The sequence below is a fragment of the Monodon monoceros genome, unplaced genomic scaffold, assembly GCF_005190385.1.
Source record: "Monodon monoceros isolate NGI ecotype Baffin Bay Population unplaced genomic scaffold, NGI_Narwhal_1 Super_Scaffold_12, whole genome shotgun sequence".
NCBI classification, from domain to species: Eukaryota; Metazoa; Chordata; class Mammalia; order Artiodactyla; family Monodontidae; genus Monodon; species Monodon monoceros.
Window position 1 is genome coordinate 78358690 of NW_021703768.1, and position 12416 is coordinate 78371105.

Consider the following 12416-nt stretch of genomic DNA (forward strand, 5'->3'; position numbering starts at 1 on the left):
TGCAACTGCAAGCCAAGTCTGGGCAAGTCGAAGGAGGAACCCCGCGACCTCCAGCCCCTCCTCTCTGTGAGCCACGGGGAACCCAGCAGTGCTAGGGTGGAGGTGGGGGCATCACTGGGAGAAGATTCGGGGCCGAGGGTGTTAAGTTGCAGGCCGGGAGCCCCGGACCGCTACAGCCCGGGCACAGCCAGCGGCGGGCAGGAAGGGGAGGGTCCAGCGGGGTGAGGCACAGCCCCGGCGCGGGTTCGGGGCTGGGTCGGAAAAGCTGCCTCACGGGGCGCGCCCGCCAGCCCTTCCACTCCCTCCCTCCCTCGCTCCCAACGTTCCCCGCCCGGGCCTCCCTTCCAGTCTGCGCTCCCCACGGCCTCGCCATGTCCCAGCCGGGCCAGAAGCCCGCCGCCTCCCCGCGGCCCCGGCGCGCTGCGGCGGCCCGCCACACTCAGGAGGTGAGTGGCACTTGTGCCGGAGCCGCAGGGCTGAGCGCGGGGAGGACCCCGGCCCAGGAGCCGTGGGCCGCCTCCTTGCGGTAGCCTGCCTGGCCTGCTGCCCCGTGCGCCCCCTCCCGAGCCTGAGAAGGACTTAGGACTCAGAACCTGCCTCTGGGCAGGTGACGGGAGGTGGCTGGGTACTGCCGGGCCTGGGCCAAGTGTATTGGGCATGGAGCAAGCCAGATTGGAGTTGGCCTGCGTTGGGAAAAGTTGATTGATGAGACTGGGGTGAAAGGCGGTTGAGGATAAAAGGGTAATACATTTCATTCGGGACCCCGAACTGGGTGGGGTAGTTCAACTAAAAGTCGGGTCTTCCGCGTAAAGTCCGGGCTGCAGGGCGTGGCTGCCTGGTAAAATAACACTTCTGCCCTAACCAGCCTTGCACCAAATTGGGCGGGGCGGGGTCAACCCGGCCGGGCAGGGCCGATGTAGGCCCCGCCCAGGTGCCTCCCCCGCTGACAGCTGTGGGGCTTGAAAAGCTCAGCGCCAGCCAGGTCCGGGGCTGGTGGAGTGCGAGCCCGGCCCCTGCTGCGCTGCACCCCGTGTCCTCGCCGGGTTCTCCGCTGCGCGACTCAGAGCAAATCGGTTGTCGCCATGGCATTCGCAAGCTGGTGGTACATGACGGTAAACTGGAGCGATCGTGCCTGGGCAGGACCGGAAACGGAGTGGGCTTTGCTTTTCTGGGCGTGCAGGAGAGGTTATTGTGCAGGATTTGGCGGGGAAGGGGTGGGGACTAGGTGCGACGTCCTCTCAGACCTTCAGTTTAGGCTTCGGGAGAGGCTGAGACCCACCCTGCGGTGGTATGTGCGAGCGAGCCCCGACGTGCAAGTCGGTGTGAGCAGACGCACCAGACTCAGCTCACGCTCATGAGTTGAATGGAGCAGGAATTGTTGCTGGAGGAATTCCGCCCTTGGACGCGGATTCCTGGATGAACTCAGACTCAGATCGAAAGAGCGCAGATCGAAAGAGCTCAGATCTAGTATTTGTTTTTAAGTCATAAGTAAATCTCAAAACTTTTAGAGGCATGTTGTTGGACGTGCATTCTCCAGCGCAAAGAAGAGGCAGCTGGGATTGGGTTCAAGGAGAAAATCCAAAACTCCAAGGAGCAGAAGCAACCGAGATCAAGACCCTTGTTGAGAATGAGAAAGAGGGAGAGAGAGACAGCGAGAGAGAGAGAGCCCACTGCTCTGTACTTTATTACTTGGATGAGGGACAGAGATGTTCCGTTTGTTTAGTGCATTGAATGCTTGTCCAACCAACTAGATGGGATATCCAGTCAAGCTGGTACTTGTAATGTTTTGAACCTCCAGGAAGCATGATTTAACATTACGATGCTTTCCAAAAAAAAAAAAAATACACAAATTTTGTTGACAGAAAGAATAAAAATATTTATATCCCATTGATTTATGGTGAGAACTTAAAAAAATAGTTAAAGTACACCTCTCTCGGCATGTGGTTTTGGGAAAAGCAAGGGTGTTGTAATAAGACAGTATTTAGAGAGAAACATCGTGTTGGAATCAGACAGTATTTAGAGAGAAACGTTGTGTTGGAATCAGTAAAATGTCCCTTTTCAGCCAATGGCCATTCACTGAGCACCTACCAAGTGGCAGACCCAGTACTAGCCTCGAAGTGGAAAACAAGACAGAGTTCTTGTTCTCAAAGGGCAATGAGTCAACCTTTTTGAACCTGTTTCCACATCTATAAAATGTGGGTGATAATAGGTACCACATAAGGGTTGGTGAAGACTATTTACATTCATGAATCAAAGTACCATACCCGTATACCTTTGTTTTGAATTTTATTTATTTTTTTATACAGCAGGTTCTTATTAGTCATCAATTTTATACACATCAGTGTATACATGTCAATCCCAATCACCCAATTCATCACACCACCATTGCCACCCCCCCGTGGCTTTCCCCGCTTGGTGTCCATACATTTGTTCTCTACAGCTGTGTCTCAACTTCCACCCTGCAAACCGGTTCATCTGTGCCATTTTTCTAGGTTCCACATACATGCGTTAATATACGATATTTGTTTTGCTCTTTCTGACTTACTTCACTCTGTATGACAGTCTCTAGATCCATCCACATCTCAACAAATGACCCAATTTCGTTCCTTTTTATGGCAGAGTAATATTCCATTGTATATATGTACCACATCTTCTTTATCCATTCATCTGTCAATGGGCATTTAGGTTGCTTCCATGACCTGGCTATTGTAAATAGTGCTGCAATGAACATTGGGGTGCATGTGTCTTTTTGAATTATGGTTCTCTCTGGGTATATGCCCAGTAGTGGGATTGCTGGATCATATGATAATTCTATTTTTAGTTTTTTAAGGAACCTCCATACTGTTCTCCATAGTGGCTGTATCAATTTACATTCCCACCAACAGTGCCCCATATACCTTTAATGATTGGAAATTCCAGTTTCCCTTGAGATGTTTCTTCATGAATGCTTCCTACTACATTTTCTGGGTTTTTAAAATGTAGCATCTTATTGGTGTGCTAAAAGCAAAAGTTTGCTTTGAGTCATTATTGTTCTAAGATTCTTATCAAAATGCATCACATGAATTATCTGCAAATATGGATGGTTTAGAGTTAACATCAGTCTTCTTCCAAATTCATGATTCTCTAAAGGAAATTATGCTGGAATATCTGGATGAAAATAGTTTAAATCTATGTTTTTAACCCTGTTATGTTTAGGCATAGTCTGACATTTTTTGCTAAAACCTCTCTTATAATCCAATGTTGGAACTATTCTAATTTCTTTTTTTCTGCTAGTAGGAACCCCCTAGAATCAGCAACCTGCCTGTGATCAAGCTTTGACTTTTCCCAAACCAGTGCTGTACAATAGAAATATAGTGTGAGCCACATATGTAATTTTAAATTTTCTACTAGTCACATTAGCTGACAGGTGAAATTCATGCTAATAGCATATTTTGTTTAACCCGCTATATCCCAAATGTTATTATTTCACATGCAATCAATGTGCAAATCATCGGGATATGTACACTTTCTTTTTCATGTTGATTCTTCAAAATCCAGTGCGTATTTTATACTTAGAGTGCCTCTCAGTTCACACTTGACACGTTTCAAGTGCTCAATAGGCGTTGAGTGGCTAATGGCTACAGTATTAGGACAGTATAGCTCTAGACATCGGTTTCTAACCATTTTCGTTTGATGGCTGTGAGGGGATGACCACAGCCCATTTTGAGAATTAAATGAAAGTTTGTGCACCATTTTCCCACAACAAAATATCCATACACACACACAAAAGCCCATCCATAATCCCCTAGAGATATATGGAGCCAATTTATAACATATATATATATACATAATTTATAGTATTATATACTATTATATATAATATTTATACAATTTATTAATACAAAAGTTTTATACAAAAACACACTATATATAATATATGTATGTATGTATTATATATATTACATATGTCATGCTTTTGGTAAATCCTGTTATTAAAATATTTTTACTGGGATCCTTTACTGAAAAAGATTATGAATGCAATGACCTAACTTTAAAAATTTAGGCAGAATAAGATAAAATAATTGAAAGATGTATCTATGATGTGTTTTGTTTAAGGGACTGCCACCTATAAAGCCAGTCAATGAAACATTACAATGTATATTTCCCCATTGAATACCATCAATATTATTGATCTTATCTTTTGAAGAACTATGTGGTTTTAGTAAAAAAAAAAAAAACTTACAAAGCTAGATTTCAGGAACATCTGATGAGCTTGGTAATGATGAAGCATGAAAGAGGGTAAATTTGGTTGGCTGACACCGGTAATCACATTCCTGAGTCAGAAGTTGACTCTAGTAGTCCATGTTAATTAAAGGTGTTTCTTAGCCTAATTAGACCTGTCGGTCCAGTGGCAGCGTGATCAAGGAGCTCAAGTCATTTGGGAGGCCCCATCATTGTGGCCAGCCTGAGAAAAGTGTCACAAGCCTTCCCTGGCAGGACAGACCACTTGACTGCAGTGACTTTTAGGAGTAATGAATGCAAATTACATATTCTGCAAAAAGGGCACAGGCTTTAGGGTGCTGGGAGAATGGAGGTCGCACAACTGTCCTCTTTTGTATTTTGGGTTTTTTTTTTGCAGTACGCGGGCCTCTCACTGTTGTGGCCTCTCCTGTTGCGGAGCACAGGCTCCAGACGTGCAGGCTCAGCGGCCATGGCTCACGGGCCCAGCCGCTCCGCTGCATGCGCGATCCTCCCGGACCGGGGCACGAAGATGTGTCCCCTGCATCGGCAGGCGGACCCTCAACCACTGCACCACCAGGGAAGCCCCAACTGTCCTCTTTTGTTTCACAGTTTCTGAATTGGTTTGCTTCCCATTGCAAATAAGACTTAAATTAAGAGTATACCTGATGACATTATTCTTTAATCATTTTGATACTTCCCCAGAAAGTTAATTATATTCTACAGGTACTTTTTAAAGAATGATGTAGCTTGCTGGTGGTAGAAACAGTGGTTGGCTAGTTGATATTCCAAGGTGAACTGGTGGGAAATTAGTTCTGAGTAGGCTGTCTCACTGGCACACTAGATTTCTCTAAGCAACACATCTTTATTCTATTTTTTCCTTGATGTTTTTAAAAATTTTTATTGTGGTAAAATACACATAACTTAAAATTTACCATCTTAACCATTTGTGAGTGTAAAGTTCTGTGGAATTAAATACATTCATAATTCTTGTACAACCATCACTACCATCTAGCTCCAGAACTATTTTAATCTTGCAAAACCGAAACTCTATACCCATTAAACAATAAATTTTCATTCAATTTACATATTTACATTTGAATACATAGGACTGTATTCAAGTATCTGTGTTCCTTATCATTTTTTTATTGTATTGTAAGAACATTTAACATGAGATCTACCCTCTTAACCAATTTTTAAGTTTATGGTACATTGTTGTTGACTATAGGTACAATGTTGTACAGCAGATGCCCTCAAGATTCATCCATGTTAAAGCATATGTCAAAATTTTCGTCCTTTTAAAATGGCTGAAATATATATATATTTGCTTATCCATTCATCTTTCAAGGCACACTCAGGTTACTTCCTGGTATAGCTATTTTTTGAGGAACCACCTTACTGTTTTCCACAGTAGTTGTACCATTTTACCTTCCTATCTTCAGTACACAGGGGTTCCAATTTCTTCATATACTTGCCAACACTTGTCCCACTGCCTTCTGACCTCCAACATCTCTGATGAGAAATCTGTTTACAATCTTATTGAGTATCCCTTATATGTGATAAATCGTTTTTTATTGCTGCTTTCAAGATTCTCTCTTTGTCGTTCCAATAGTTTGATTGTAACTTGTCTCCATGTGAATTTTGAGTTCATCCTACTTGGAGTTTGTTGAACTTCTTGGTTGTTTATGATTTTCATCAAATTTGGAAAGTTTTAGGTCATTATTTCTTTAAAAAATCTTTTTCTCTCTCTTCATTTTTTTGGAACTCTCTCAATGTGTAGGTTAGTCTACTTGATGGTATCCCTCAGGTCCTGTAGGCTCTATATACTTTTCTTTAATCATTTTTCTTTCTGTTCCTCAGACTCAGTAATTTCAATTGTCCTATCTTTAAGTTCACTGATTCTTTCTTCAGCCTGCTCAAATCTGCCTTTGAATCCCTCTAGTGAATTTTTCATTTCAGTTATTGTACTTCTCTGCTCTAGAATTTTTTTTTTTTGGTTTCTTTTTAGGTTATTTATCTTTTTATTGATATCTCTATTTTGTTTTTACATTGTTTTCTTGACTTTCTCCACACTTCCTTTAGTTCTTTGAGCATCTTTAAGACAGTTGTTTTAAAGGTTTTATCTAGTATGTCTGCCATCTGTTCTTTCTCAAGGACAGTTTCTGTTTTTTGTTTGTTTGTTTGTTTTTCCCATTGAATGGGCAATAATTCTCTGTTTCTTTGCATGCCTTGTGATATTTTAGGTTTAAAACTGGACATTTGAATCTAATAATATGAAAGCTTTGGGAATCAAATTCTCCTCCTTCCCCGGGGTTTGCTGTTTTGTTTTGCTTTGTTTTGTTTTTGATTGTCATAGGCTGTTTTTGTGTTGTTTTTTTCAGCCACAAGTGTACACTTAAGAGCTTCTCAGGTCTTTTCTGATCCTGCACTTTCCCTGGGCATGAGCAATCAGTGATCAGAATACAGATCCCCAGTATTTGGAGGACAGAGTCCTTTTTGCCTTTCTGGTTCCAAGCTGCATGCTCTAATGCACAACTGCTTGCTGTGAGTTGGGAACGGGAAATGGGCAGCTGCTGCTGAGCTGAGCTGAAATTGATGGAAATTAACCAAAACTTACCATTTAAACCTTCCCCTGGAAGTTGCAAGTCTTTGATAGACTCCAGAATTTCAAAATAGTTATATCAGACACATTCTGCCAGGGAGATTTTCATCTAGATGGGAAGATGGATTCCTGGTGCCTCCTACTGCACCATCGTCCCAGAATCCTCTCTTTAAATTGTTTTAAGCATTGAAATCCTATTAATGTGATTCTAAAGCTCTGTTCTTCAAGTTATCTCATAAAAACTTACCCAGAAAGCTTTACAGCTACCATAAAGGGAAAAAAATCAAGTGTCTTTCAGTTAAGAAAAATGTAAAATAACTCCATCCAATGAGTACCTTTTATGTAAGTACCTCCTCAGATGGGAGAGTCATTTAACCCAAGAAGAAAAAGGGTTTGTGGTTAGAGTTTTCGTAAAATTTATGGAACTTATTCTGACTGTGGGGAACTTATAGAACACAGAAATGATTTGGTAAAGGCCAACGATGTTCACAGTTGCTTATTGTCCACCTACTATGTGTCAGGTTTTGTACTGTGTGCCGTGGACACAAAAATAGTGCTGATAGTACGTTTCTGGTTTTTTCTTGCGTTTTTCATAGATAAAAATCACAAGCACATCCTAATGACTACTATAAAAGCAGCAAAGTAACTATTGAAATTCTCATGGCATCATCTTTGACTTAGAGGAAGTTCAGACAGCCTTACTGCATGTGGACCCCCTAAGCTAAACAAGGCAGAAAGGCAGTCAATGCTACTTCTGAAAACTGGACAAAAAGAGGGTGTGCCCTTACCCTGCCACCTGGGCATATCCACCAGAATGTTGGAATATTAGAGAGAAGTGTATGGAGTTCAGGTGAAATATGGGGATTTCAGAATTATAGTTATGCAGTTAATCCTTAATATGTGTCTTGCGAAGCCCAAAGAAGGTTATCCTATATTTCTATGGTTTGATAACAAATGTTTCTAGAGAAGAAGAAAGATATCATGTATCACACCTTTCATTTACTTACTTTTTTAAAATAATTATTCTCCCCACAACACTTAGCCCACAGTGGCTACTCACTGATTATTTTTTTAGTAAATGAACTCTTCCTCTGACACTAGCCTTCTCCATTAGTTTGGGGTTTTCAGTATTAAAAACAAGTAAAATGGCTAGGATATTCCCTTTGTGTGACTCCAGGGAGGTATATACTCCTGAGATAAGATTCAAAAAAATGTTTAACTTTTTATCACAGAAGAGAGAATAATATAATGTACTCCTCATGTACCCATCACCTTCTATAATTATTAACATTGTAACATTGTGCCTATCTTGCTTTATCTATCCAACTCCCAGACCCACCAACACACACACACATATGCACACACACATGCACCACACCCTGATGAAGTATTTTATAGCATAGGAAATGCACATTTAACGTTATCCCTGTGACCAGCTTGGTATATGTTGTTTGCAAAATGAATTATCTATTCCCTGTGTACTTTGTTTCCTTATTTGTAATATGGAAATATGAGACTGATATAATACAGTGTCATGAGATAGGCAAAGTACTAAACATAAAGTTATCAGATGAATCTGGTTCCTCTGTACTTATGAAAAGTAAAACACTAACTTCTCTGCTGTGTTATTTACAGCCTTAGAAAATGAAACCTTAAACCTTTGCTTACTTCTCATATTCATTTTATTGTCTCATAATTAACCACAATCAGATTGATGCCAGAGAAAAAGAAGGGAGTGGAATAACTTTTATTGTATTCTTAAAATGAACGAGGCAATGGGCCAGGCTCCTCATTAATATCAGCTTGTTTCATAAGTAAGCCAGCCCCTGGGGTGGACACCATTACCTCCATTTTACAAGGAGAAAACGGAAAGCTTAAATTATTTGCTGAAGGTCACGTAGCCTTTCAGACCCACACTCCTTCTGTCTTATTAGAGTTTGTCAGGGAATGGAATGCAGGGAGTTGGTTACCCAGGTAACAGAGAGGCTGGGAAGCCAACTGGGGTGGATGAGGCAAAGCAGAGATTAGAAATCTCGGGAAGCTGCTACCATTCCTAGACTGGAAAGAAAGAGGGAGAACCAGGATCACCCTGCAGAAGCTGAAAGCACTGCTGGCCCATCCTGCAGGAGACCCTACTGGAGGGAGCCAGTACACATCCCTGCTACACCAACTGACCAGGGTCAGGGCAAGGAATCCACCTGAGGGCAAACAGGTCCACATCTACACCAGGGAGACTGTCTTAAAGCAAAATCAGCTTTACAACTTGGGCCTTCTGTTTGCTGAACAGTCTTGTTTCAGAAAGCGGAATACATACAAAAATAGATTTTAAGGGATTTTGCAGGAAATATCAATTTGCACATTGTCTCTTAATTTTTTAAGCTATTTTTTTCAACTTTTAAAATCTTTTATCTTGTTTACTAACCTGAAAAGAACGAATGTACTTCTCAGGGAACTTTTAGAGGTTTGTGGAAATGCAGTCATTCAATTATGAATTATTTGTCACATCCCCACCACAGGACTAGAAAAAAAAAATAATATAGTTTACCATCTGGGGACTTCCCTGGTGGCGCAGTGGTTAAGACTCCACGCTCCCAACGCAGGGGGCAACTAAGAGTTCGCATGCCACAACTAAGGAGCCCAACTACCGCAACTAAGGAGCCAGCGAGCTGCAACTAAGGAGCCCACCTGCCACAGCTAAGACCCAGCTCAACCAAATAAATAAATAATAAAATAAATAAATATTTTTAAAAAAATTTACCATCTGGTTGAAAAGGCAAAATATACATTTATGAAGTAATCAGTAAGCAGGAGCGTATACAATAAAGTGCTAACTTGTTTGCTTTACTAAGAAGCTAGAGACTAATATGCAATATGAAGGTATGGTGTGCCATTAATAGGGCTAGTCAGGAAATGTTGGGTTGAACACAGGAGAGTGGGTTCCTGCATTGAGCAATCGGTTTACCCAGGAGGCCCCGAGCTGCCCTGGCCTGCCTGACCTGGGGAAGCTCCCATGGGTGCCGACTCAGTGGGGTGATTGGAGGAGCAGAAACCTCCACTTCCTGTTGTGGTGCCCACAGATCTCCTCTCCAAACAGCGGTTTCCAATCCTAGCTGCATATTAGAATCAACTGGGGAAGTTTAGGAAAATATATCTGTGCCCACGCTCCCCCTGGACAAACTAAATCTAAATCCCTGGACTCTGGTTTGAGTGTTTCCAAAAGTGCTCTGGGCGCTTGTGACCTGCACTGAAAGATTAGACCCGAAGCTAAATGAAGGCTTTCTGATCCTTAGGAAGCAACCCACCCACCCCCTTCCCTGACAAGCCTTTATCTCTGTGTGCAGCGGTGGAGCAGTGAGGGAGCTGAGCTGTGTGCACTAGAGTCCAGAGGGCACCAAGATTTCATTGCTTCGTGATTTTGCCACAGCTATCACTGGACATGCAAATATTGACCTCTATTGGCATTCTCCAAGTTGCAGAAGGAAAATCTTCAAGCTGTTTTCAAATAACCTTTCCTGTTTTCTTAAACAGCTTTATTCAGACATAATTCATAAAATATCCATTAAGACATACAATTCAGTATTTTTTAGTATATTCACAGGGTGGTCCAAACATCACCTCAATTTAATTTTACAATGTTTTTGTCACCGCCTAAAAGAAACTCAGTACCTTTTTTGAAAAAAATTAAGCAGAGGCATTTCAGAAGCACACTAGCTGTTGGTGCTCTTTCATAGCTGAGCTTGGATTTGCAGAAGCTCGTTTTTTGTCTGTCTTCTTTCTTTTTTAATATGTGTAGAAGTTTGATTTTTATCTTATCCTGTGATGTATACCCTTGTCTGTGCATGTATCAGGGTGTATCTAGGTAACGATGGGGAGGGTGCCCCAAATGCTCCAGAGTGGAAGGCTGGCGCTGGCACAAATCCTTAGCTGGGTGAGAGCAAAGCTCCAAGCTTTACTGCTCCTTGCTCCTGTTGATTTCCTGACAGGTTTATGAGTTTGCTATGGCAGAAAATTTTATGCATATTAATGCTATCTTCTAGAATGAGGACAAAGGACAGCTGTACTTACCAAATATGTAGTGATGCCAGGAGGTGGAAACAGTTTGGAAAATTATTCCTTTTTAGGCAAGATAGCAAAACTTTTATCTGATATTTTCCCTGCCTCTGAACTCGATTCCTTCATCTATCTTCATCTTGGCTCCAGTGTTTCCTGTCTTCTGGGGCCTTATCCTCCCAATGAAATGTTTCCTGCCTTAGGGCTAGTATCTTGCACTTCCTGTCTTTGCCTCCTCTCCAGCTTCTAATACAGAATGAAACTTGTAAGCGTTGTGTGTCTGATTAATTTTATAAAAACAAACCAGTTTTAGAATAGGAAGGTTTTGTTGATTTGGGGCGTTGTTTTCTCTTTTATAGCATTGGATTGAGACTTTCTTGATGGGCATCAAAAGTTTTTAGCTAGCTTTTAACTAGCCTGGTCTCTGGCCCACAGACTTATAATCCTGATACATAATGTGACTGAGGAGGATCTTACCTTTCAGATCCTTATTTCTTTACCCATAAAACGAGCTGCCAGTGTGTCCCTAGAATTTCTGTGGCAGTAAAGGAGACCACATAGGGGAAATGCCCAGCACTGGGCTTAGCACAAAGGAGATGCTTAGAACATGTTAGTTTCTTTCCCCTCTTACAGAAAAGTCCTTCCCAAATTTTTCAGGTTTGTGGTTCAGTTCCCAACCTATCACTCCTTCGCTTCTCCATGTTTCTCTCACCTCTTCCCTACCCACCAGCTATGTGTAGTAGTAGTAGACGAAGTTTTCTGTCTTCACTCTTTGAAAGACTTGCGGCAGGTTCCTATGCTGGATCAAATTAGACATATATCATTCCCAAACATTTCATTTCACCAGCAGAATGGAAAGTATGTGGAAAGTACTCAGTTATTCCATGAATTTAAAAATCAGTCACCTTGAATTTCAGTGAAAAGCTATAACTGATTTTATATCATTAATAGACTCCTGAATATTGAATAAGCCCCAAGAAATGGTCAAGGCAATGATTCATTTATAAAGTTGCTATTTACTGGATATTGAATGGTATTAGGTGATTCTTATTAATTCTGTTAGAGTTTTGTTGGAGTGATGATGTATTGTAGTTATGTAGGAAAAAGTCCTCAAATTAAGGAGATGCTTGATGAAATGTTTAGGGGTAAAGTTTCAGGATATCTGCAATTTACTTTCAAATGCAGGTACATATACAAATATAGGTAGATCTTTGTCCATAATATAAGCAGATATGGCAATATACGGCAACAATAGTTAATAGTTGTTGAATCTAAGTGATGGGACTATTGACATTCATTGTATTATTCTTTCAACTTTTCTGTATCTTAGAAATTTTTTATAATAAAAAAGCCAGGTTAAAAAAACTGGAAAAATATGATCCATACAGTTCCTAAAAAATGTTGCCCTTTCATTATGTGATTTTTATGTCATTATATCATTATGCTTACTCTACTGAGAGCAAATATGTCTTTTGAAATTACAAAATACCAATTCTTATAATATATAATTTTTATGTTGTCATTATATCTCAACATTTTAAAAAGC

The 12416-nt window shown here is 41.1% G+C and overlaps 1 protein-coding gene across 5 annotated transcripts in view; it reads left to right on the plus strand.

Moving 5' to 3' along the window:
* Positions 1-214: 214 nt before the first annotated feature.
* CAST (calpastatin) overlaps positions 215-12416 on the plus strand; it is a 128494-nt gene continuing 116292 nt past the window's right edge. For 4 of the 5 annotated variants that reach the window (XM_029217991.1, XM_029217992.1, XM_029217994.1 and 1 more), the window contains exon 1: positions 215-446. In XM_029217991.1, the coding sequence (XP_029073824.1) occupies positions 372-446 (75 nt within the window). In that variant the 5' untranslated portion in view covers positions 215-371. Of the gene's footprint in view, positions 447-996; positions 1113-12416 lie in introns of those variants that run through there. The other variant, XM_029217993.1, reaches the window with a different exon arrangement.